Raw genomic sequence first — 27,606 nt, 5'->3', positions numbered from 1 at the left:
GTCTGCGTACGTTTGTCAGCCCTACCTGTTACCAACAACATCTGAAGACGCAAGGTTCACAGCAGAAATGTGCTTGTCAACTCCTGAGATTGTGCCCTACGTGTGGACAAGGCATATGTACCAATACTGCCAAGGCATACGTATGTCGAGGAAAGAAAAAATGTCACATTTGTCACCACATCGTGGACTTGGAACACCAATGCTACGTGCAAAAATACCAACCTCCACCAGAGAAAGAGGACGGTCACAAGAAGAAAGGCAATTTCATCTTTTTTGATTTCGAATGCATGCAAGAGACCGGTATTCACATCCCTAATTTCTGCGTGGCTCATCGAGCGTGCGAGAAGTGCATTCAGGAACCTATCATGCCTGAAAACACCGTAGCTGTCATCAGTCCTCAAACGACCCACTATGTCAAACGTCAATACTCGGTCAAAGCCCTACGCTGGTTACATTACTTGTGCGAGAAGGAAGACAAATGGATTCAGCATGCCCGCAACGGAGGGGGTGAAAAGACCATCGGAACGTATTCGGTCGATGGCTGGGACTTAGAAAACCCAAAGATCGTGTACGAGTTTAACGGTTGCTTATTTCACGGATGTCCCGTCTGTTACCCTGACCGTGGCACTAAAAATCAGTTTTTACAACGAACCATGGAAGACTTGTACCAGGACACTTGTCAGCGACGCCTAAAGTTAGATCAGCAAGGATACCAAGTTGTGGAAATGTGGGAACACGAGTACGATCACCGTATGAAAACCGATCCCGAGTTTAAACGCCTCGTGGAAAGTTACCAGTTCATGGACCCACTGAACCCGAGGGATAGTTTGTACGGAGGAAGGACCAATGCCACCTGTTTGCTGTACCAAGCCGACGAAGAGAAAGGAGAAGAAATCAAATACTTGGACGTGTGTTCGCTGTATCCCTACGTGTGCAAATATTGTCGCTTTCCTGTAGGGCAAACGGAATTGTTCACGTAACACATCGACCTGAAAAACATTCGACAATACGAAGGCTTGATCAAGTGTAAAGTTTTGCCGCCCACGAACCTATACCATCCCGTGTTACCTCACCATTGTCAAGGCAAACTGATGTTTCCCTTGTGCCGTACTTGTGCCGAAACGTGCAACCAAGACCAACCTTGTCAGCACACCCAGGAAGAACGGGCCTTGACGGGAACCTGGGTCAGCGTAGAATTGTTCAAAGCTCTGGACATGGGATGCCAACTGTTAGAAGTGTACGAAATTTGCCACTTTCCCAAGACACAACAATACCACAAGAAGGGTGACCCCACGCAGAAAGGCATTTTCGCTGACTACGTGGATGCCTTTTTGAAACTGAAGCAAGAAGCCAGCGGCTATCCGTCCTGGTCTCACACTCCCGAAGACCAAATACAATTCAAAGAGAAATACTATGAACAAGAAGGCATCACTTTAGATCACATCGAGAAAAACGAAGGCAGGCGATCGTTTGCCAAAGTGATGTTAAATTGCTTGTGGGGTAAAATGGCACAACGACCGTGTTTACCCAAGACGGAATATTTGACAGAACCTTCCCGCTACTTCCAGATGATTCACGAGAAAACCAAATACATGAAACACGTGGACGTCGTTCGCGAGGATTTGATCTTGGTCAATTACGAAGAAGATCTGGACTTTGTACAAGACGACCCTTTTGGAAATGTCATCATTGCGGCTTACGTGACAGCTCATGCTCGCTTAAATTGTACGAAGCTTTAGAACTGTTAGGGGAACGCGTCCTGTACTTTGACACGGACAGTTGCATTTACATCCATCACCCGAGTCAACAGCACCCTGACATCGAAGGAGACCGTTTAGGAGCCTGGACAGACGAGCATCCCGACGACAAGATTCTAAGTTTCGTCAGTGGCGGTCCCAAAAATTACGGCTACGAATACCGGGACAAACAAGGAGAAGTGCACACGACGTGCAAAGTGAAAGGACTGACTCTGAATCATCGTGCCAGTCGTGTGGTCAACTTTGGGGTATTGAAAGAAGCCTTGCAATCCGGAGAGGATGTAAACTTTAAAGTGACCACCTATCATCCGAACAAGATTGTACGTTTACCCACTCACCACATCGTCAGTCGACCCTTGGAAAAAATCTATCAAATCGTGTACGAGAAGCGAGTGCGACTACCCAACCACTTTACTTTGCCGTATGGACACGTTGGTATAAAATATTGGTTGTAACAGGATAGTCACCCACTAGAAGGATGACTTCGCCATAGCAAGAATCCAGTGAGAAACCCGATGAGAACTCCAAGTTCAAACCCTACCATTTTCCAGTCTTCTTACCTGACTATTGTGATTGTGCCCGTCGATTGGACACGTTTCAGAAATGGCCTACGGATAGGGAAGGATTACCTTCTTCGCATGTTTTAGCTAGAACAGGATTTGTCTACTTGGGACCTGAGTCAGGATTGGGATACGAGGTACAGTGTTTCGCTTGCGGACTGAAGTTACGAATGGATCTATGTATCTATAAAGATTCAGCTATTCTGGAACATACTCGATGGTCTCCGCACTGCCCTTACCTTTCTATGGCCTTTCCACCCATCACACTACGGTACAATTATGACGGTACCTTAGAGACGGTACCTTCCAAAACAGGACATAGAAAACGTAAAAAAGGAAAGATGTACAAGCTGGAGACTGCATTGCGACTAGTATAAAAAGGGGCTATGGTCAAGATCGATAGTTCATTGTGACTACCAAGACCGAGCGAACAAGATGAATATTTTCAGAGAAACACAAAACAAGTTGTTTAGAAAGGCACAATTCAAGTGTGGGGCTTCGGAAGTGGAATGCGATTGTGAGCCTTGCGATGGGTACGATGCTGTACGTTGTGACCTTAGCGATGCCGTAAAGCATCATGGGAACTTTAGTGTCACTACCCCTATTATGGAAAGTGATGCTGTGCGTGTCAAACCGGAGGGATGCGAAAGTGATGCCGCTCGTCCTCTTGGACATTTTACTGGGTTTGGTTTTAAAGGGGAATGTTCACCTTCACGTCTACCCCTCTACGGATGTCATCCAGCCCTGAGCAAACGCCTGTTCATGTCACCCAACCCTCATCGAAACGAACCTGTGAAAGACGAATATTCGTTTCCTGTGCGTTTGTCGGAATACTGCGACTTTGAAAATCGTCTTCAATCGTTCAAAGGAAAATGGCCTAAGTATCTGGGAGGACCGATCCCCGAAGAATTAGCCAGAGCCGGATTTTTCTACTTGGGCGAAGGAGATAAAGTCAGGTGCTTCAGTTGCGGTGTGTCACTTCACCACTGGGAACCGCAATATTCGGCCTACGTAGAACATGCTCGATGGTCACCGAATTGTCATTACTTACCCTTAGTGGGACCGAGACATTGAAGTAACTTACCATAATCTGTTCATGGATACTTTACACGAGAACATTCGTGCTTTGCCTGTGGAGTTGAGAGAAAGCATTTACCAAGAGCTGGTCAAAATACAAGTGAAACGTAAAGAACAATTGCATCCGTTACGTCACCGGTCTTTGAACCACTGGTACCTGAATGCTATACAAGGACTGATTCAGTTGAAAGTGTTCCATTGGACAGACATTGATCAACGATCCCCTGGTTTTAAAAAGGAATGGTTTGCTCTGGATGATTCTATCTACAACATTGTAAACGTACTGCATCGAATTCCAGAGGAAGAGTTAACGAATTACCAACATCTTGTTCACAATGTCAACTTAGTGAAAGAGGAAACTTCTGAACGAATTGTAACGTGTAAATTAGTAACTAAACGATTTAGATTCGACAATGAATTAAAACCATGTCTGTGCAAACAGTACATGTCTTGTGTCAGACAAAAGAGGATTTAGTATGACCTATTCATGGATACTTTGCTAGAGAACATTCGTGCTTTGCCTGTGGAGTTGAGAGAACGCATTTACCGAGAACTGATCAAAATGCAAGTGAAACGCAAACGCAAAGTTATTCAACCGTTTTTAAATTATGTTCTGTTCCAAAGTACATGTCTTGTGTCAGACAAAAGAGGATTTAGTATGACCTATTCATGGATACTTTGCTAGAGAACATTCGTGCTTTGCCTGTGGAGTTGAGAGAACGCATTTACCGAGAACTGATCAAAATGCAAGTGAAACGCAAACGCAAAGTTATTCAACCGTTTTTAAATTATGCTCTGTTCCAAAGTATAAGAAGAATGATTATGAGTGGATATTACATCAGGCACAAAGGTAAACGAGGCCTATTGGCCACCACCCAAGGATTCCAAAAACAGTGTATATACTTATGGATACTTTACAAGAGAACATTTTGGGCTTGCCTGTGGAGTTGAGAGAAAGGATTTACCGAGAGCTGGTCAAAATACAAGTCAAACGTAAAGAACAATTGCATCCGTTACGTCACCAGATCTTTAACCACTGGTACCTGAATGGTATAAGGGGACTGATTCGTCAGAAATTTTTTCAGTGGTCAGACCTTGTTGAACACTTTCAGTTTGTGAATGATGAACTAGACGTTCGTAATTTTGGTTACTTCGAGATTCACCTACTGCAACGCATTGAGGAAGACGAGTTAAAGGATTACCAACATTTGTTACATGGAATCTGCTTAGCGGGAGACGAAACATCTAGACAAACTCTGACGTTTCGGTTACAGTATGTAACATTTAAATTCCCTACTGGAGAACGAACATGTCTAGTTAGAAATTACCTTTATTGCTTCCGAAACAAAGAGACTATAAAATCAGGCTGCCATGCCACGGATTATGTCACATATCATTGAACAGATTCCGTGGAAGGAACTCAATGACCATATTCAAACCGTGGATCATTACCATCGATTATTACAAGAACTGTATCCATTCAATTTGGGTCGACAAGTGGTGTGTGTCTTAGTGACTTGTTTTCTGGGATTTCGTTTAACAGCCGATTCTTTGTGGACTCTTTACGATCAGTACTTACCACATCCCCATGTCCTTAAATGGTCACGAAAAACTCCTTTTGCTCAAAGCCTTGCGGTTTCATCTGGATACTTCTCGACCTCTACGGGAAAAAAAGATTCGTCAACTTTTAGCTACCCAAGACGTGTATGACGATGTGTGTGTCGCTTGTGACTTACACCCCCATTGGACAGATGTTCGTGACTGGAAAAAGGGGGGTTTTGAGGCTTGGACCCAAGAAGTGGCTCAGTATGCACAAGAGTTGTTCAAGGAAAAAAGTTACTTTTCAACCTGTGTTAGTGACAGTGCCAGAAGAACCTGTCACCGAGAACAACCACTCGCTTCAGGACAGGACTGTCATGGACATTCCTGAAAGGCCATTCCGGGAGGACACTTGTGTGACAATACCTCATGTAGAGACTGTAAGAACATTACACACTGTCCCTAGGACATCTTGGTTACCCAAAACATGTTGTACAGAGACTTGTTTATATTCCACTTTGATCGTTTTGATGTGTTTTTTATTCCTATACATAACTATTTGTTGTCTTTTATGTATTTTTGTCTTTCGTGTTGTTCATATTTGAAACATTTAATAAACGTGTTCTGAAAAAAGTATATAAACTCTTGTCTTGTTTGTTTTCGTGTCACAAGTGACATTTCTCACACTATGGCTACCTCTGCTGTCTCTGCTCCCTCTTCCTCTACTGTCAAAGTCATCGACGAACACTTAGATCGTGCCAGTTGGGAGGCTTTGTATCTTCGCCATCCCTTTAACATGCTCATTGCTGCACCTAGCGGTTCAGGCAAAACCGAATTCGTCAAACGTTTGATCGAACATAAACATCATTTGATCGATCGGCCACCTCAGCGGATCGTGTGGTGTTACAAAGAGTGTCAATCGGCGTACAGCCTCTTGCGAGAAAGTCAAGGCGATTCCATCGTGTTTGTGGAATGCATTCCTAAAGAAGACGACGGCATCGTCTCTGACTCCCGTCAACCACATTTCGTCATTTTCGACGACATGTTAGGAGAAGACGAAGAAGAAATTAAACTGTGGTTCACGCGCAAAGGGCATCACCGTAATACCAGTGTCGTTTACATCACCCAAAATTTGTTTCAACAAAGTAAAGCCCATCGCACCATCAGTCTCAATGCGCATTACGTGGTCTTGTTTAAAAGCCCTCGAGATAAATCGCAAGTGCAAGCCTTAGCCAAACAGTTAGGAACGCCTTGGCTGACTCAGGCGTACGACGATGCCACTCAAACGCCACACGCCTATTTACTCGTCGATTTGAAACCTACGACCCCCGAGTATTTGCGATTTCGTACCCACTTGTTTCACCACTGGTGCCAAGACGGAGGGCCTGTCCTGTACACGTCTCCGTCCTCGACTTAATTTTACTCCACATAAAAAAAATCTATAAAAACCTCAGACCCTTTTCGTCTGTCTCACACAACGTCAACATGACGTCCCTTCAGTTGCATCTTCCCGTCAAATTGATTCGTGCCTTGTATGGCATCAGTCGAGAAAAAAATCCACAAATACGAGCTCGTGTCTTAGAAGCTAGTCTCAAAGAAGTCTTACGATGGTTCACGGTGACGGCACGTCAAATACTCCAAGGAATCATTCAGATTCCTCATCAAACCAAACGTTTTTTCGATCGAAACAAAGTCACTTTGGTCCAACTGGCCGATCCCCGCATCGACACTCAAACCAGAAAACAAATCATTTTGAAACCTGGAGGGAGCGGTACTCTACGAGGGGTCATCATTCGCTCTCTCTTAAGATGGGATCCTAATGCCCCCAAACTTCTCCCCAAGAAAAAAGTCAAACGAAGCCCCAAGAAGAAGAAAAAGACCAGGTCCCCAAGAAGAACTTCTCCAGTGGCGGGACCCTCCTCTTAACAGACACCACCACCCCGGAAAAAGAAAAGAAGCTTCCAGACAAAGAAACAGAGAAAAAGTCCCCAGAAAAAGAAAAGCCCACAGAAGAAAACTAGTCGCAAGAGAGGCACTTCGGCCAGGACGCAACCTTACACTCGCAAAGCACGACCTGCCACGGCGGTGACTGCGTCTCCGGCAGCCTCAAGTTCATCCACTTCTCCGTTGATGACACCAAGAACTGAAGAGTACTTGGAGACGTTGATCACACCAAGAACTTCTCCGTTGATGACCCCAAAAAGAACTTCCCCAGTGGCAGGACCCTCCAATTTAGTGGCAGTGGCTGCTGCTCACAAAGTACCTTCTCCCAAAATCAAAGTCCAAGAAAGATCGGGCATGTTACAAAGTTTACTGGATTTGTCCAAGCAAGAACTGGCTCGATTTAGTCCGTTACGTACCCCTGCACGACGTGTCATGCCTGTCCTGATTTTGATACATCGTAAAGACAATCAATGGCGACGCGTTCCAGTATAAAAAAAGGCCTGTGACTAAGTAGGGTATCAGTGTTTTTGGTGCTGAAGACTCAAAGATGTCACCCTCCAGAAAACATCCCTCTTCTAAACAGTCCCAAGGAAAGAAAAGGAAAGGACTGCCTCCTCGTTTAGTCAAACATGGGGACATGTTATCTGTCCTGTCCAAAGCTTCTCCACCCCTACGAAAAAAACTCATTCAATCATCCTCCAAAGAGGTCATCGATACCGTGTGCGAATGTTGTTTGAACGTCTTGAAAGGCACGATCCCTTTGTCCAAACACCAGAAACAATGCTTAGGTAAACATCGTTACGTTCTTCGCCAAACGGTTCAAAAGAAAATCCTCATTCGTCAAAAGAAGAAGATGTTGGTCCAACGTGGAGGCATTTTACCCCTCTTGTTAGGTTCATTGCTGAAAGGATTCCTGGGAACCATGTTGGGAGGACTGGTGGGAGCAAGATAAAAAGGACCTCTGAAGTCCCGTGATCTCAGAATCGACCCCTTACAGCCCCATGGAAGGACGTAAACTAGTTTATTGCCTTACAAACGATGGATGGAATACCATCGTTGGCAAGAACAACGCACCCCGCATTTACCTCCCAATCCCAATTTGGGCGAGATGTCCCAGTTACAACACGAATTGCAGTCCTTGATGGATCGCCAAGATTTGTCCGAAACAGAAAAATCGCAAAAGTACGGTCAACTCTTGCAACGACTGCAACTCTTTCACCAGAAAGCTTTAGACGAAACAGCTCTACCCACTCTGAAAGATTTTAAGACCTTGACGAAAAGTCCAGCACCATCATCACTACCACCACCACTACTACCATCCCCAGGGATCACCAGAGATGCTACCCCACGAAGACCTGAGGAAGAAGAGATGCGAGAAGTGTTTCAAACACGTCAGCAGCTCCCATTTCAAGTAAGATTGCAGCATCCTTGTTGACCCCGTCCCCCACACCCCAACGAGAAGAAATGAAAGCTTGGGTTAAAAAGATAATGTCCACTGCTCCTTCGACAGAAGTGAAAAAGAAAGAAGGGAAACCAGAAGTGAAAAAGAAAAGAAGACCAAAGCCATTCCATTGTCACCTCCACCACCACTACCTTTGACTTCTACTCCCGTAGCCCATCGGACACGTAAATCCGTTTCCAAGCCACCCTTTCGTCCCACCCAAAGTATCATCACCGAAGGGTGGGTGACTTATTAACACACAAAAAAATGGAAAAAGTGTTAGCCAGCATTTACTACGATCCGTCACATCCTGCAGGTTACGCAGGAGTTCAAAAATTGTATCGTGCTGCCAAAACTCGACTGAAAAGTCTCCGTTTACCTCAAGTGCAACGATGGTTACAAGAACAAGCTACCTACACTTTACAGAAACCCATTCGACGCAAGTTTTCCAGAAGTCGCACCCGAGTGGAAGGCATCGATCATCAATGGCAAGCCGATTTAGCCGATGTCTCTCAATTGGCCAGCTACAATCGCGGCTACAAATATTTGTTTTGTGTCATCGACGTCTTTTCCAAATTTGCCTGGGTCGTACCCTTGACTTCCAAATCGAGCAGCGAGTTAGTGCGTGCCCTGCAACGAGTGTTGAAACAAAGCGGTCGTCACCCTCTTCGATGGCAAACGGACAAAGGTACCGAATTTCTGAACTAAGCTTTCCAAAAAGAATTAAAGAAACGTGACATTCATTTTTTTTACTACCGAGAATCTCGAAACCAAAGCCAGCATCGCGGAACGTTTTCAACGCACTTTGAAAGAACGCATGTGGAAATATTTTACGCATCACCACACTCTGAAGTACATCGACATCTTACCGCACCTGGTGCAAGCGTACAACCAATCTTACCATCGAAGCATCGGACGTGCCCCACAAGACGTGACTCCCGAAAACGAAGTGTTGGTGTTTGAGCGCCTGTTTGGTACGTCCCCAACGAGGGCTGCCCCCAAGAAAAGTGGAGTGTTGACCATAGGAGATTGGGTGCGCATTGGCAAAACCAAACGCACTTTCGACAAAGGTTACTTACCTAACTGGACCACTGAATTGTTTCGTGTCACTGGACAAGTGCATGGCCGTCATCCTGCCGTCTATAAATTGGAAGACATGAACGGAGAAGTGCTCAAAGGAACGTTTTACTTACTCGAGTTACAACGTGTCACCAAAAAAGAAGACGACGTGTACGACATCGAAAGCATTCTCGAACGCAGAACCCGTAAAGTGGGCAAACGACGTGTCAAAGAAGTCAAAGTACGTTGGAAAGGATATCCACCCAGTTTTGATTCTTGGATCGACGCTTCGCAAGTCATCGACTATAAAAAGAAGTGACCATCATGTCCTTTCACACAGACGCAGCTACGTCGACCACTCCTTCACCTAGTTCTTTACTGCAAGATTTACAAAAACAACCTTTGTGGGTGTGGTGTGGAGAACGTGTGCCTAAAACGCAAATCGTCTTTTTCTGTCAAATCTTCGTGGTGTATTGTGTCATCGGGGCAGCCATCGCCAATTTGAGTTTGCAACAAGGAGACAAACAATTGTGGACCATTTTATTGAGCAGCTGCATCGGTTACCTGCTTCCCAATCCCTCCCTGAAATTCTCCTCGAACGGGAACAACGGGAACCTTGTGTCCAGCGCCAGTGCCAGTCACCACTCCAACAACAACAACAATAACCCCATTTTGGGCGGAGACACGCCTCTGACGTCCAGTAACCCCTCGGACAGCCACAGAGCTCTGGAATTATGAGTCACCAAAACCAGTTTTACTTAACCGTACCCAGTGACAGTTCCATGGAGGTGTTTTCCCACAACACGTTGTGCTGTTACACGGCCAAATTACCTCAGGCCATCCCATTAGATCACGAAGCCCATTGGGAAGTGGCTTTAGTAGAAATCATTCACCCGACCCAAGTCCTTAATGTCCTTCCCAATCAAAATATTTTTTACGGTGGAAGTTCATGACGAGCAAATACAACAGTACTTGGATATCCATGGCAAATATAATATAAAAAAACCTAACACAAAAAATCCAAAGTGGACCGACTATCGCTTCTCCATTCCCGCAGGCTATTATTTTAGTGGTCAACATTTGGTCAGCACCATAGCCTCCAGGTTTAATGTCGTGTTTCTGAAAGCTTTGGAGAGTGTCAAAAAAAGTGTCACCCTGGAGTACCACAAAACAGCTCGTCGCTTCCTGATGAAATTTCCTGATGGGAGTAAAATCATGTCTTTCTTATTTTGTCCTGAATTGTTTGCCATGTTGGGCGGGGACATGGAGATGAGGAAGAAAGTAGAACAAGAAAAAGGCCAATTACTAGTCATTTCTAACAACGATACTTTTGCCAAGTATTTTCGTACCCCAGTAGAACTGAACCAAGGACTGAATTTGATGTTTGTGTACTCCGATGTGGCGGAGTACAACGTGGTGGGACACACCTCCGTACCGTTACTGCGTGTCATTCCTTTTAAAGTGGATTCTGTCACGGTCGCTGACGAGGAAGGTGGAAACACTTATCACGTCCACCGCGAATTTGTACATCCTCACTATTTGCCTGTCAGCAAGTCTTATTTGGACACGGTCAACATTGCTATAAAAGGAGATCTGGGACAAAATATTTCATTCACCAAAGGAAAAGTCACGGTGAAACTCCATTTTCGAAAACGATTCTCTCACGACTCGTAAGTCATGTATCCAGTGTACCGAGGGGATGCTCGACAGCGAGGACACGGTTTAGGAGATATGTTAAAATCGGCTTTTCGTTCAGTGGCTTCGGTGTTGAAACCGATGGTGACACGAGGATTGCACGCCTTGAAAGATGCGGCACTGACACAAGGCAATGAATTTTTCCAAAATGTCATCATCGACAAACAAAACCCCAAAGAAGCCTTCATGAGGGCAGGCAAAATTGTCTTGCTGCAAACGGGTAAAGACCTTTTGAGCCGACGAGAAACACCTATAAATGCCCTGCACGCTACCGAGTCAGGCATTCAGCAAGGACAAGGCAGAAAGAGACGACGAAGAAAACACCCTTTCACCAGACTTCACACTTCTAAAGCTAGAAAGACAAAGAAAAGAAGAACCGTTCGAGACTTAGACGTTTTCGATTACTGAGAAAGAGAAAAAATGATGCACCGAGAATCTTGCGCTTGTTCCAAGTCGGAACTAGATCTGTTTGCCATGCCCCCCCACCATCATGACCATGCAAGAACCCCAGTGGGTGGAATTTCACCCCGTCTCCTCTTTGACAGCCTCCGCTCCCATCGAGTTTGAAATCAAAGAACAGCCCGAAGATTACATCGATCTGAATAGCAGTTACTTGTACCTGAAAGTCAAAGTTATCGAAGATGACAACAGAAACATAGAAAGTGATGAGGTAATAGCTCCCGTCAACAATTTCATGCATTCCTTGTTCAGTAGAGTGGACTTGTACTTGAATAACAAACTAGTCAGTAGCAGCGTGGATACTTACCCTTATTGTGCCTACCTGGAAAATCTCTTGACGTACGGAATAGACGCCAAGAACACTCATCTCGATGCCTGTGTGGTATGGGAAGCTGACGAAACTGACGAGTTTGAAACATTCGAAATTATTACAACTGATAAAAATAAACCATAAATGAGGGATTTGTAAAACGAAGAAAGAAAATTGCTGAATGTCGTAGTTTAGAACTGATGGATCGTTTACATTTGGACATGTGGTTGCAAGAAAAGTATTTGCTGAATGGGGTGAATGTTCGCCTGAGACTGTATCGTAGCAGTGCCGCTTTCCATTTGATAGGTACTGCCGCCTACAAAACTGTCATCGAGGAAGCCAGGCTCTACGTACGACGCGTGGAAGTGTTACCTAAAGTGGGAAACGACATCAGTAACACTTTGAGCAGAACGACCGCCAAGTATCCGATACGACGCGTGGAAGTGAAAACCTTCACCATTCCCAAGGGGCAACGATCCATGATCGAAGATCATCTGTTCCAAGGACAGCTACCCAAACGTTTAATCGTTGGTATCGTAAGCAATGAAGCCTTCAACGGTGCTTTGGCTACAAATCCTTTCTTCTTTCAACCCTTTGGCGTGTCCAAGATCGAAGTCAGTCGCGATGGCAAGACCTTGTGTACCCGACCTTTCGAACCTGACTTTGACAAGAAGAATTACTTGAGATCGTACTTGTCCCTGTACGAAGCCACCGGTCAGTTAGGAACCAACACCAGTCACGGCATTACGTACGACGATTATGCAGGAGGCTACGCTTTGTGGGCTTATGATTTCACTCCAGACCATGGCAGCGACGAGGGACATTTCCACCCTATAAAATCCGGCCAGATTCGAGTAGAAATTGAGTTTGCAAACCGAACCCCTGATGAAACGGTGAACGTCATTCTGTATGCAGAATTTGATAATACCATAGAAATCAACAGTTTGAGAGAAGTCATTCTAGATTATAAGAAGCTATGGAAGACTGTTATCCCTCTTTACCTAGTGGAGAAACTTTGGAGATGAAATATGAGGAGACCATAGAAGAATCCCAAGACAAAGACGAAGAAGTTGTCATGATAAAGTCGAGATGGCCAGAACAACAAGCCCATTTAATCTCCTGTTTTGCCGAACACTTGGTCGAAAAAACTACTGAACTGATCAAGAAAGATTGCTATGGATGTCAAAACGACCATCCCAGTCAAATTCAACACGTTAAATGCCTGATGCTAAGTCAAGAAGAAAAATTGGACGAGTATCTGGACAAAGCTTGGAGTCTCATCTCGGACGAAGTCGTGTTGCACCAGTGGTATAAAGACTTGCGTGAACATTCTTGTCCACTATTAACCACTCAAGAGATCCATCGTATCGAAGCTCTCCTGAATCAGAGTGGGGAGACGAAGCGAAGAAACGGTTATTTGTCAGACATTTTCAAGCAAAAAGTCAGGATCGAATTGATGACTTATTATTACCTGTGAAGAAAAAAAACCAACACACAAATGGATACATGGGAACTTTATTACCTTTTGAACCACAGTTCGTACACTGCTTCTTGGAATCCTGTCGTCTGTGCTAAAGATGAACTCCCTCATCGCAAACCTCAAGACCATCAAGCTTATGTGATCAACACGGACGACAGTCATCGCCCAGGAACCCACTGGGTAGCCGTCTACTTTCCTCAAGAAGGATGTGTCGAATATTTCGATTCGTACGGATTGCCTCCTTTGGAAGATGATATCATTGACTTTATGAGAAGAAATGCTCAGACCACCCGATTCAATAATGTGAAATTACAAGGCACAGATTCCTTGGTGCGTGGACAATATTGTGTGTATATTCTGCATCATCGCAGCCTGGGCTATTCCTTAGAACATTTAGTGACTCATTTTGATCCTCGTTCTTCTTTTAGAAACGATGTGAAAGTAGATCAATGGTCTTGTGACCATTATGCTTATATTTTGTCTCAAGCTAGGAAACGTAGTGTCCATCAATGGCCTAATGACTTCCAACAGTGGAAATCACAATTTCATTCACAACGTTGTCAGCCCTGTCCAAAATAATGTGTGAATTAAAAATTTTGAGATTTAAAAAAAAAATGTTTGATGTTATATTGTTGAATTATTATTAAAAATGTTAGAGTTGTTGGTTAGTATTAAGTGATTTTGAATAAAAAATGTTGTGTTTTGAAGAAAAAATGCCTTTGTGGTTTGTTTGACTATAGAAATCTTGATTCATGCTCTTTGACTTCTTACTATCCCTCTCATGACACTCATTGAACGTTCCGGCTCGAAAACCGTAGAAGGATGTTTTCCTTCGCGTCCGCGCTTTGACTTTAAAGCCGGGGTAGCCTCCAGTCTAACCATCCATTGTCGACTCATCCTCCTGCGAAGATGTGCTCCAAACTAGATAAGTTAAACGAAGCCTACGTGAATTTGCATAGGGTCAGACACAGTCTGATACCGAAGCCAGAAGAGATAGAGAATGTGAGAATGTTAAAAGTCACTGAAGACCTGATAGAAGAGCTCTTCAGAGAAGAAGTGAACAGGGAGAAAGAAGAATGGACAGAGAAGTACAGACTTCAGAAACAGCAGAGAGAGCAGCAACAGCAACAACAGCAGCAGCAGCAGGAACCTGAACCTGACAGAGGCTTTGTCGATTGTCGTATCGACACCAAAGAGTTCTTCTTCTCTTTCCGAAGAAGCAGACCTATCGTCAGAAAGTCTATCATCAGAGGACGTCGCATTCTTAGAAACTAAAAGATCGCCCTAGCTTCAACTTCACACAAGCAAAAAAATGACAGCCCTTTTCAGGGCTACCCAATACTCTAGAAAAGAAATAACAATCGATTTGCCAATGTATATATGTAGAGTAGTGTGAATATAAACACTTACTCTTTTCTGGTGTGATTGTATGTGTTTGTGTTTGTAAGCACTTAAGTACGTTTGTGTGGATAGTAGATAATGATCATATGTTTTTTTGCTGTTTGAAGTGAGTGGAGAGTAGATTTGGGGTTTGATTTGATTGCTTTGCGTATGTGAATAGTATATTGAAGTGATTAATGAAAATTGTTAAATTAGTAATGGGCAGTAAAAAAGTGAGTGAGTGTTTCTTTTAGGTCCGCGCGTTGTTTGGTCATGATCTAGGTAATATCAATTTTGTTTTGGGGGATGTTTTCCTTCACGTCCGCGCTGTCACTATAAATTGAAAATCGCTCGGCAGTCTAGCTACCTTTGTTGATTGATCAAGAGAATGAACACCAGACTAGCAAGACTGCTTGAATTTCATGTACACCTGGAATATGCCAGGCGTATAGTGAATGAGCTGGCTGCAGAGGCCATCGTAGAAGAGGGAAGGATGAAAGAGGAGGAGAGAAGAAACAAAGAAGAGGAGGAGAGAAGAAACAAAGAAGAGGAAGAAAAGGAGAGAGGAAATTTCAGAATCCCAGAGACAGAAGATTGGGATTCTGAAGCCACTTATCCCGCCTCTGCTCTCCCCACAAAAAGAGTGAAATGAGACTGAGAAAGAAGATGTGTGTGTGGTGCCAGGCCTGGAAGGTGCCATCATTAACCAGGTGTCATGGAGTTCAAAAAACAAACAGCTCTTTTCAGGGCTACCCAATACTCTAGAAAAGAATTAGTAATCGATTTAACAATGTGTGTATGTAGAGTAGTGTGAATATACTCTTTTTTCTTGTGTGTGTGTGTGTGTGTGTGTGTGTGTGTGTGTGTGTGTGTTTGTAAGCGCTCAAGTACGTTTGTGTGGATAGTAGATTTGGGGTTTGTTTATTGCTGCTTCACGTATGTGGATAGTAGATAATATGAAATGAGAAAAGTAGGGGATGTTTTTCTTCACGTCCGCGCGTTTTAAGTAATGATCTAGGTAATATCAATTTTATGTCTTAGGAGGATGTTTTCCTTCACGTCCGCACTTTAACTATAAGAACCCACAAAGTTTGATGTTCGAACCATTCTAAGGAATAATCAAAACGAAGATGGAGGTGACAAAATTATTCAACAATTTGAGAGACAGCTATTTTTGGATCATGGATGGGACTTATGTAGTAGAAAGATTGAATAAGGAAGGAAGATTTGAAGGTAGCCTGAACAATGTGAAGAGTCTTGGAGTAACAAAGGATCAAATAGGGGGAATGATTGAGGAAGAAGTAGAAAGAATCAGAGGATTCATTGACCCACCTTACGTGAGAATAGGTACTTTAAAGGAAGCCTTGGATCATGTCATAGAAGTTAGGAGCTTCCTAGAAAATAGCTTTCATTGGACTGACTGGTGGTACGTAAAGTGGGGTTGTAACCAGTTGATAAAAGCAGAAGAACTAATTAGAGAGGTAATGAAAGTAGAAGTGATGAAGATAAAAGAACAATGGCGCAAAGAGAGAAAGGAAGAAGAGAATAAGAAGAAGAAATTAGAGTTTGAAAGATTGAATAACAACTGGATGAAGATCCAACAGAAATTCAGAGAGATGGGCCATCCTGACTGGATAACAGAGGAGGAGGAGAAGAAGAAGAAGAAGAAGAAGAAGAAGAAAGGAATAATGAAAAAAGTGAGAACTTGGTGGAAGCAGTGGAGGAGTTAGAAGAAGAAGAAACCCAAAGGCCCTTTTCAGGGCCACTCCAATTTCTCGAAAAGAGATCTACTTTCAATTGCCTACCCCCAATTTTTATTATATATATATATATATATATATATATATATATATATATATATATATATATATATATATATATATATATATGTGTGTGTGTGTGTGTGTGTGTGTGTGTGTGTGTGTGTGTTTTATGTCCCTCTTCCCTGTTCCCTTTCCATAGACCTATCAGGTCGGGACCCTATTAAAATAGGGTCCCGACCCTATTCCATTTTCCCTTGACGCTATTCAGACCCACGATTTATTCCCATGTTAAATTTCCCTTGACGCTATACAGTCCCAAAATCTATTCCCATGTTAAATTCCCTTGAGGCTAAACAATCCCACGATTTTTCGTCCATGTTAAATTTCCCTTGAGGCTAAACAGTCCCAGGGTGGTTAATATTAAATTTCCATTGAGGCTAAACAATTCCAGGGTGTTTTTTAATGATAAGTCCCATTGAGGCTAAATCGTCCCCATTCACTATTACCGAGTTTCTATTCTTTTCCAACAATTTTGCCGAGAAAGCAGGGACACGCTCGAAATTAAATGACAGGCTTAGGTATTTTTATGTACTCAAGATTACAATACATTAAAAGACAGAATTACATCTTTTGTGATAACTCTCGAGTGGAAAATTAACACCTTTCGAAACAATAACTAAATCAGAATTGTTAACCTTTATTTTCCGGTAGGTCTCATACTTCATTCATGAACATCACAGAATGATGGAAGTCTGTAAACTAAATAAATCAATCTAATGTCAGATGAAAAATGTGGTAGGAGAATAAAAAAAATCATCTCAGGAGAAACTGTATGTACAGTTCAAATGATAGAATAGATCTGACACTATTATATGATACGCGCTGCGATTCCAGTCGTAAAAAGATTGTAGGCTATATTTATACTTATGTTGTTCCAGTGTACGGAAGGTCCAGGCGAAGCGAGATTTAATGCAATGAAAGAAAACAAAGTTAAAGAATCGAGAAGGCGTTTAACGAGTACACGAGCTTGTTGTGAATGTGACAAAACTAATAATAGAGGACCATATAATAATATAAAAATTATATTGTGGGGCAGTTGAATGTCCGAGGCAATATAATTATTATTATCGTCTTGAATAGTTAATGTGTATTTATATTAAAGTATTTTGTATCTCAGCTACTCCGAATTATGAAGCAAAAAACTAATACAATGTAAAAATTCACTGTCTTTAGGGTTAGATTCGTCCACTCTTTAGGGTATGACATGAGAAAATTGTCTCACATGTGTGAAACTCGTTTTCTTCCCGTCTTTCTGTCTTTCTTGCTTTTTTTTTTAAAGGGTAACAAACTGACCCATACCATGGCTGATTCGGACTAGGCTTATTTGGATCAAATTACGAGGTGATTCTGATCAGATTACTGCTTGATTCGACCCAAAATGCCAGGATGATTGGGACCATGTGATGTATTATTAATTTTACTCTTGAATTTAATGTGACTTTTACATTTGCTAAAATATTATATTTCTCATTATTCACAGGTACTTTGATTAATTAAAAATCTGCATTTAAGGGAAAAAATGGCGTTGCTATATACATGTACACTTATTGTCTTGCGTTTTCAATTCAATAGTGAAATATTTTCAAATCAGTTCATTAAAATGTGTGTGATAAATACTGATATAACTGAACAACGTATTATTACCGTATGTTTAATACTTTGCTTGATCAGTGCGTCCTTCATTACTTTAATTGCTAACACTAACAAAGGGACCATATGGCCATGAACTGGCAATACCTGCTTGATTAATGCACTGCATTAAGAAATCAATATTAAATGGATTTATTACGTGCTTTAAAGAAAATATTTTCAATATGTTTTAGAGGTTAAAATATTTCTTTTTGCTCTCTCTCTCTCTCTCTCTCTCTCTCTCGAGAGAGAGAGAGAGAGAGAGCAAAAAGAAAAAAAAAAACTCACACACCAACAACAAAAACACAACCATTTCTTTTAATTAAACAGAGAAAGAACCAAAAAGATTTCATCCAGCTTAGGCCTGTCTCAGAACACAGAAAAGGGGTTTAATAAACACAAACAACAATTGTAATTATATATGCACATGATAGAAGGAACAAATAAAACAAACAAATTCAGACTCAAACGATATCAGAGGTAGATATCACTATTAGAAGCCTGATAACGACAGGGACAACACATAGCGACAGGGAATATACATAAACACCTGATGAAAGGGATGACATAGATAATAGCACATACAGTCATTGTAATTACCTTAATGAGTGGGCGTCCCTCAAGCTCTAACCAGTACGATGTGCTGGGACGGGGCTGCGGTGTTTCCACAAATAATTTTTGAAAAAGTATTTGAAGGCAAATAAATTGCGAAGAAAGCACGATTTGCACGAGAAATCAATACAAACAGTAGGTAACTTTATATGCATTACATTTAGTGCTGAAAGTTGTCCACAATGGCCTGATTTATGATACGTTTCAAAATGCTTTTCGAGTACATTAATTCAAATAGTACGTTTACATTTTCTTCACTGTAAATATTGAAATGTTATTCAGGATAAAAATCTAAACGCTATGGCTCATATTTAATTTGTTCTGATTTCGGATAGACATTTGAAAATAATTATCTTATGTAAATCTAGAAGTTGAAAATCGACATTTTAAATGCTGTTGGTGTTTGTGAAAACAATAATAACTGCTTAAATAAGACAGGTATGTGTGTGTTCCGTTGTTTTTCTTATAATATTTCACGTCGATTCAGCATCTAATTTGGGCCGAATCATCCTTTAAATTGGGTCGAGTCTGCCATGTTCCAAATCAGCCATGATCCGAATCGGCCAGCATTCGTTTTAAGACATAACGAGCTCATGCGCTCAGACTACTAAGAACTCAGCCACGGGAATTTTCAACGAAAATACTGCAGATGACCAAATGATATATGAAAAATGGCGGCTTCTATGTCGTTTTCAGCAACTTCAAATGTTGCGGTATTATTCATAATTTGTCTAAAGTACTTTTTTGTAATACACTTTTATTGTTGTTGAAATATGAACTTCTGTATTTGTTTGCAATATGACGAAGTATCACAAGTTATGAATACTCAGTACCAAGCTTAGAATGTTTTAAGTAAAGACTGAAAGTAAGGTTAATTATACATTTTTTAAATTTCAGTCGGGTGATACTAAGGTGAAGTCTGAGAATTTCCTTCCTTTTTGTTGCGCTATCTCTGTTGGAATATAAATGCAGATTGTGGACATTTCTGTCGTGAAATTGCAGGGTGTTTCGAAGTCAGATTTTATCGGAAACTGCGTTAGAGATTTTCATCACGGGCATGATTTGATTCTTTTATAGTACAAGTTACACGTGTTATGTAGGCATTCAGCACCGACTATTTCAGTAATGGCTGTAATTTTTTGGTACTTGATGTTACATATCTTTAGGTGGCAAATAGTCACTTCATTTGGATTCGTATACATCCATATTTCTTTGGAAGGTCATTATTAAGACGCCCCGAGAAGTGCATACTGCAAAATCAGTGTTAAAGTACGGACACATTTTTGGACAAAATGAACCTAAAGGTGTAATCCAGTACAATCAGGATTGAATGTCACGTGCTGTCATGTCACAATGAAAGCTGTGCATATTGATAAACAAATCTGTACTTCCCTCGAGTGTGACGATTCCACTCGTCGCGCTCTTATATTGACCCAAGTTTAGTAAATGGCTACCATTGTAAAAGTCCATAGCAATAGATAATTTTTGTCTGGAAGTTTCTTGATGACATTTGAGATGCAGAGAACTCAGTCAAGATTGAATAGACTTTGGTTATAAAAAAATAGTGTTAAATTTTAACAGAACAATTTATTTTAAAGTAAAAATAAATAATTGTGCATACATGAACCATATAACTTGTAATATAGTTGTTAGGGGGAAACCAATGATACCCACCCAGCTCCTAATTTGCATGAGGCAACTAACTCGCAGTTCACATTCTGACCCCTCGAGGACTATATTCTAATTTTTCCATACCAGCCATGCATTTAGTCACTCACAACTTACACCACCGTAAAGGAGACATTCCACACCTTATACCACTTGAGTATCTTACTGGTGTAAATTATGAGGGAATTCCATTGTTTAGTTGTAGCATACCTAAAAGACTTTAGCCAGGGGGTCACACTACCAGGCAAAGTGGGCAACTAAGTTAGTCCAAAAGTGTAAACTTTGCCATCTTCTGCAAGGAAATTGAAAAGGACTTTGCCATATGATTTTTTAGCTGTACAATGAATGACTAGTTGATGATTTTTTAGATGCTAGGTGTCATGTTTGCTCAGCCTAGTTTGTAAGTCATTTATACACTAAGGTATTAGTACAAACCATGGTTGATGTCAAAACATTGCTGTAGGCTAGAGTTAATCTCTTATGCAAGGTTACTGTGACCAGAGAGAAGATCTGACAGCTTGAATCATCACAGGCGTTAGATCGAGCGACTACCCACTTAGGTGTTACAGCTTTGTCCTAAGATCTGACAAACCCACGAGGAGCAGGGCATGTTCTAAATCTGTCCCTACATGGACAGTCAGCAAGAAGGACATTGTCTGCTAAGTTTAATTGGATTGAATGAAAGCGACATCCGATTGAAACTGAGATGGAGGGTGTGGTAACAGTTTTGATCAGAATTATAGCTTCTAACTAGGAAGCAAAACTTTAGTCTCACCTAGGAAGATTGATGAGCAATATAGGTTTACTCCAAGAGAGCCACTCGTAATTTGGTGGTAAAACTTAGAGAGAAGATTCTAAGGAAAGACAAATCTATGTAAAGGTTAGTAAGTTATTTGATCAATTTCTGCAGAATATTACGTCACTGTAATTGTAATTACGTGTAGTTTGTATACTTAATTACTAGGATCATTTAGTAAGTAGAATTACCTTTGTAAAGTTAATTTACATGCATATTTGAGAAATGAGTTTGAATATTATGTAGAGAATTTTGTAGATTGTTAGCTTTTGGTCAGAATTAATTTTGTAATTCGCTATTAGGTTACTTGGTCGTAACCTAGTACATTTATTCTTGTGAAGTGTTTAATTTTACACATGCTTGAATTGTGAATTTGGAAAATGGGTGAAGTGTGTAAGATTAGTTAATATAGATGTATGGATATGTCAGAGCATGGATATTTAAGTGTTTGTGTACTTTCTATGAGTTGTAATGTAAAGAAATTCATCTGATTGCTGTGATATTGTTTAGTATAATGGGATTAGGAATATGTACTGATGTTACTCAATTTTTGTATGCATGTATGAGAAGTAATTGATACCTTGCTTTTATTACGACATTTTGCCACACAAGATCATATGAGTTTGTTTATGTGAATGAATACATGACCAAAGGAATTTAATAGCCATTATCTGATGATAGGCTGGGTGTAGTGTGAGATGAGAGGGCATTGGAAAATATAGTACCATCCTTGTGTTTTCACAGGAAGCTTTTTGAGGGACAGAACTTCTGGTTCATTGAGTCCTGAGTCCCTAAGAGTGGAGACAGAAGTAAGACTTGCAGAGCAGTTGGAGTCGACAAGTCTAGTTGGTATAGAGTCGAGGAGGAGAAAATGGAAAAGGAATCGAGGAGGAGAAAATGGAAAAGGAAGAGAAGTCCAGGAGGAGAAGGAATTTGGAGAAAGTCGTGAGGAAGAGGAGAAGGAATTGTAGGAATAGGAGAGAAGAATACACAGAGTAGAATACAAGGACAGGTGGATAGCTATCTCACACTGTAAATCAAATGATGCAGTAGGCTATCACAGGGTCAATCAGAATGAGAGTACTTGGGAAATTTAATCAGTTGACTATTGAATTGTCATTAAATTGTTATTCATTGAATTTTACTTTTTTGTCTATTCAATCATTTGACCGTCATCATTGCTGACTGGGGGCTCGGAGCTTTACATCTATCTTTCACTAATTTAACTTCCAGCCAAAATCGAGCATGGGTGGACTTCTGTAATAATTTAAATAGTATGTTGGGAGCACCCCACCCCAACCATAACACACCTACCACAGTGGCGGCATAACAACCCCATCATGCCCCACTCCCTTTGGTCTATCCAGGTAGTTCCAGTGCTATGTTGTAGTCCAACTCAAAATGTCTTGCGTGCATCAGAAATAGCTGGTTTTGATATCAGTTGCACTAACAAACAAAACTTTGCACCTTTACAGGCATGTGTTTTAATAGCTGACTGATCAGAAATCTTTTTCTGACCAAGTTATTGCTTCCTAATTTCGGCAAGTTCTCATTTGATGATCAAAATATGACAACTTGCGCTTTGAAATTTAAACATCAATATATGAACAGAAATTTGTGTTTTAAGAATAGAAGTACTTTTTAGAAAAAGATTATAGTTGCCGTGATTGCATTTTTTTCTTCATACAATCACTTTGAAATTGTAAGGGAACCTATAATGGTGTAATAATGGCTGTCATAGCTGTGTCCAGAAAGTACCACTTCATTAGATTTTCATGGGGCAAATAAATTAGAGAAAATTGACAATTCATAGAAACAGTCTAAATAGTATGTGATAGAAATATTTAGCTTAAAAATTTAATTATATAGGTCAAAAACATATGGGACTATGCTATGTTGTGGAATTCGAAAAGTGCTGCAAGGAAAAGTTGTTTACCGACATAATCATTTTTGTGAAAATACAAAAAAACAAGCAGTGAAGCAAATAATATTTAACCAATATACGTCATTACTGCATTTATGGAGACAAATATTAGAACAATGCATATGCAATCGTATAAATGGATCATTGTAATGAAGCTTGAAAGTGAGTGGTTAAATGATGAAAATTGTTCTTTGTAAAAGTAGAAGCACCAACATATCATGTGTGGTGCCATACCTGTTTTAGCTGTGTCAATTTAGTTTGAAAGAAGGGTCTGGTTTATTCATATATTGACATCAGTGATTAAGCTTGTTGTCAATGAATATTTATGGTAATATTTTATTGGTAACAATGAAATTAAGATGAACACTGGTGTGAACAGTGTATTACCAAAAGATAAAAGATTGAATCAGAAATCCTCTTGTGTTAAAACTGGGGGTCAGACTGAGTAAAAGACCAACCCTGGTATGAAAACTGGAGGTCATATTGAGTAAAAGACAAACCCTGGTATAAAAACTGGAGGTCATATTGAGTAAAAGACAAACCCTGGTATAAAAACTGGGGGTCATATTGAGTAAAAGACAAACCCTGGTATAAACACTGGGGATCAGATTGAGTAAAAGACAAACCCTGGTATAAAAACAGGGGATCAGATTGAGTAAAAGACAAACCCTGGTATAAAAACAGGGGATCAGATTGAGTAAAAGACAAACCCTGGTATAAAAACTGGGGGTCAGATTGAGTAAAAGACCAACCCTGGTATAAAAACTGGAGGTCATATTGAGTAAAAGACAAACCCTGGTATAAAAACAGGGGATCAGATTGAGTAAAAGACAAACCCTGGTATATAAACTTGGGGTCAGATTGAGTAAAAGACAAACCCTTGTATAAAAACTGGGGATCAGATTGAGCATAAGACAAACCCTTGTATAAAAACTGGAGGTCAGATTGAGTAAAAGACAAACCCTTGTATAAAAACTGGAGGTCAGATTAAAACTTTGGGGGTCTCTGATGCACAAATGAGGATAAAGGGAAACACTGTGAAGAAACTCTTGTGCATGATATATGGGTTATTTCAAATTTCAATTACAAAATCTCAACTGCCATTTTATAGTGAAGTTTTAGAAAGTAAAAATAAAAGATGGTAGTTTATTAAGCATTATTACCAATTTGTATATACAATGCCAGTTATGTAGGTACTCCTGGAAATTAATTATAATGGCTAGTTTCTGCTGGGTTCTTTTATAGTCACATGTCCAAAATACAGTGCATATATCTCCCCATCCAAACATACATGTTGAATATGAAACATTAATACACTTACAAAATAAATAAATATATATATATATATATATATATATATATATATATATATATATATAAAATGCATTTCTTGCTTTGGGCCCAATTCTCCCTTTTCAGTTCTTATTTCTCTCTATTCTGTCCAAAAGGAGAAGTCACTTGTTCCTAACATTAAAGTCTAGCTTGACCTTTGTAGCCCATACCTGGCTGTGCTTTTGTGATCTCCAGTGTTTACATGCATAAAAGAGTAAGAAAATTGGTTGAAAGCCACCAGATCATTTAAGCATGTTGGACAGTTCTTGTTTAAAAGTTTGAATAGGTTGGGTGCCATGGTCTCCATTCTCCAGATGTGGAGAGTTGATACATTTGTCAAATCCAAGACTTCAGAGTAAGGTTTCTTGAAATCATTGAAGACAAATGTCAGAGCTCTAGGGTTTAATGCCATTTTCAGCACAAGATAGGCTATACATGGTGGCCAGTATAAATGGAGGAAGAACCTGGGAAACCCCTGGAAAAGAACCACTGACCCACGAGAAGCTACTGGCATGCTTTCTCACATACCCCTATTGGCTGAATCTGAGACTCGAGTCCACACAGACAGAGGTGAGATGACAGCGATCCATGACAGTGAGCGCTTTAGACCACTCAGCCACTGGGGGCCCCTAATGCTATTTATAAGTACTTGATAAGCTATTCATGGTGGCCAGTATGTTTGGTGGAGGAAGAAACAGAAAACCTTGTGAAGAACCACCAACCCATGGGGAAACTACTGATGTGCCTTGTTGGCAACCAAATAAAAAATAAAAGTTTACTTTCAAAACAGCATTCAGTTCATAGTGCTAAAACTATATTTATCAGAAATGTCTACTTATTTAATATGTATAAAGTTAATGTTATTTCATAATTTTATTTAATCTCTGTTTACTATTTAATATCTTACATTGTTCACACCACTAATTTAATCCCTGTTTACTACTTAATATCTTACATTGTTCATACCAATAATTTAATCATTTTGTCCCCTAGGGGTGGTAAATTGAGAGCCAAAAATACCCTTGGTGCAAGAACTAGGGGTGACATTGAGGAACAACAAACTTTGGTGTCAAAGCTGGGAGTCAAATTAAAACTTTGGGGGTCTCTGATGCACAGAAAATGGAAACTTAATCTTCAGCTCAGTCAAAATGCTATGATAAACCTAATATATTAGAAACTTGAAAAGTTGTTGGTACTGAAAAAGCTACCAGTGGATTAAGCTGTCCTTGGTTGTGCTGAAACTAGTTTAACATTAAAAGATGTATATGGTTTCTTAGAAGACCTCGATTAGTGATCAAAAGATGCATTATTTGTACAGCTTTTACATTTCCAGCAATCAAAATATCTTCTTTACAAGTAAGATGCATTTAGTTCATATATTGCAAAGAAGGATTACTGTATAATTCATGAACAAGTCGGGTCCAACTGCAAGCAAGAAAAATACCTGCAGTTGGATCCAACATGTATATATATTTGTTTTTAAATATTAGTACTATATACAATTAAAGGGGATGACATATTCATGTAAATTCATATTTTTTCTGTAAACTTTTGAAGTGTTTGAATATTAAATAAATTCATTGTAACTCACCATAGCATTAGCTTAAGTCCATGGGTGAGTAATAACTCTGCCTACAGCAGGGTATCAATTAGCAAGTAACAGGTTTTATCATAAATTGCTGTGTAGAATGCAGTAGAAATCATATACAGTTAGGAACAAGTGAAAAAAAATCACTGAAAGTAAATGGATTTCTCTTTTACAAATTAAATGTTAATCAAATGAAAAAGATAAAATGAATATTATCGGGTGTTAGTAATAAAGTAAAGGCAATATGATAAAAAATACATTGGATATTTGCATAGCTTGTTATATCTTTTATCATTTTCTATAGGCATGAACAGTTGCAATACAGAATGTCAATAAATTATTAATACTTGTCATTCATTTCACCTGTTTTGAAATTGGTGCAAAACAGTAGCTTCTCAAGCCTATAATTTATTAATTATATCATTTTTAGTCATGTCATGTACCTTGTCCTTTTTGATGACACTCTCCCATACACACACTTCCCCCCAACACACACTCACCTTGCAACTTAAAAAAAAATGATCAAGTAGGAGAAACCCATCACCACTGTATAAAATGTTGGCCATTATGAAAAGAGTTGTAAAAAAAATATTACTTAGTTTTGGAAGTAAAGTTAATGTATTGACATGCAGCAGAAAGTGGTGTCGAGAACACATTAATTTGGTATAGTTAACCTAAACGTCATTATCAATTTATTTCACTGAAGTGTACCAACACTTGTAGGTTCTGATGTAAGAAACGAGATCTTATTGCTTAGCTTTGCACTACATACTCCGTCTCAAAATTGGTAACTCCATTATAACAAACATAGATTTTAGCACTTGTAGATGAATGTTTTTATATTAAATTTCAAAAATATGTGGTTGTCACATTAATTCTTGGGTGTGCATATATATATATATATATATATATATATATATATATATATATATATATATGTATTGTATGTTTTTAGAAGAAGGGTCCTTTGAAGTCTTCCTTATCATGTCAAGACTTTCATCCCTGCTAAGAGTTTTAAGGATTAAGTAAAATAGCAGCATTAATGATTTTAAAAGAAAGCTAAACTTTGAGTTGTTGAAGGTTTTATTGCAATATTCTCTTTTTCAGAGAATATCACATTCATAATTACTGATTTTTATTTTCCAGGTAAGGCTTCAGAATGCATTATTGAAACCTATCCCTCAGAGATGTAAAGAAATTGAAGAAATCATCAGATCTAGCAGTCCTAAGGTAAAGCAGCATTGTATAAATTAGCATAGAGGATACAAAAGCTTTAGCTAACACATCCAGCATTGTATAGATTAGCACAGAGGATACAAAAGCTTTAGCTGACACATCCAGCATTGTATAAATTAGCACAGAGGATACAAAAGCTTTAGCTAGCACATCCAGCATTGTATAAATTAGCACAGAGGATCCAAAAGCTTTAGCTAACACATCCAGCATTGTATAGATTAGCACAGAGGATGCAATAGCTTTAGCTGACATATGTAGCATTGTATAGATTAGCACAGAGGATGCAATAGCTTTAGC

At 40.0% G+C, this 27,606-nt stretch overlaps 1 protein-coding gene across 2 annotated transcripts in view; it reads left to right on the top strand.

The window, feature by feature from the left end:
- The first annotated feature begins 19,375 nt into the window (after positions 1 to 19,375).
- The window catches only part of LOC149777552 (sphingomyelin phosphodiesterase 4-like), an 84,695-nt gene continuing 76,464 nt past the window's right edge, over positions 19,376 to 27,606 (top strand). For both annotated transcript variants that reach the window (XM_089942153.1, XM_089942152.1), the window contains exons 1-2: positions 19,376 to 19,478; positions 27,220 to 27,303. In XM_089942153.1, coding sequence (XP_089798279.1) covers positions 19,437 to 19,478; positions 27,220 to 27,303 — 126 coding nt within the window. In that variant the 5' untranslated portion in view covers positions 19,376 to 19,436. The remainder of the gene's footprint in view (positions 19,479 to 27,219; positions 27,304 to 27,606) is intronic.

This window comes from Sinohyriopsis cumingii, chromosome 18 (genome assembly GCF_028554795.1).
Source record: "Sinohyriopsis cumingii isolate HCF-2022 chromosome 18, ASM2855479v2, whole genome shotgun sequence".
In the NCBI taxonomy this organism is placed as follows: Eukaryota; Metazoa; Mollusca; class Bivalvia; order Unionida; family Unionidae; genus Sinohyriopsis; species Sinohyriopsis cumingii.
This window is presented reverse-complemented; position numbering and strand designations above follow the sequence as displayed.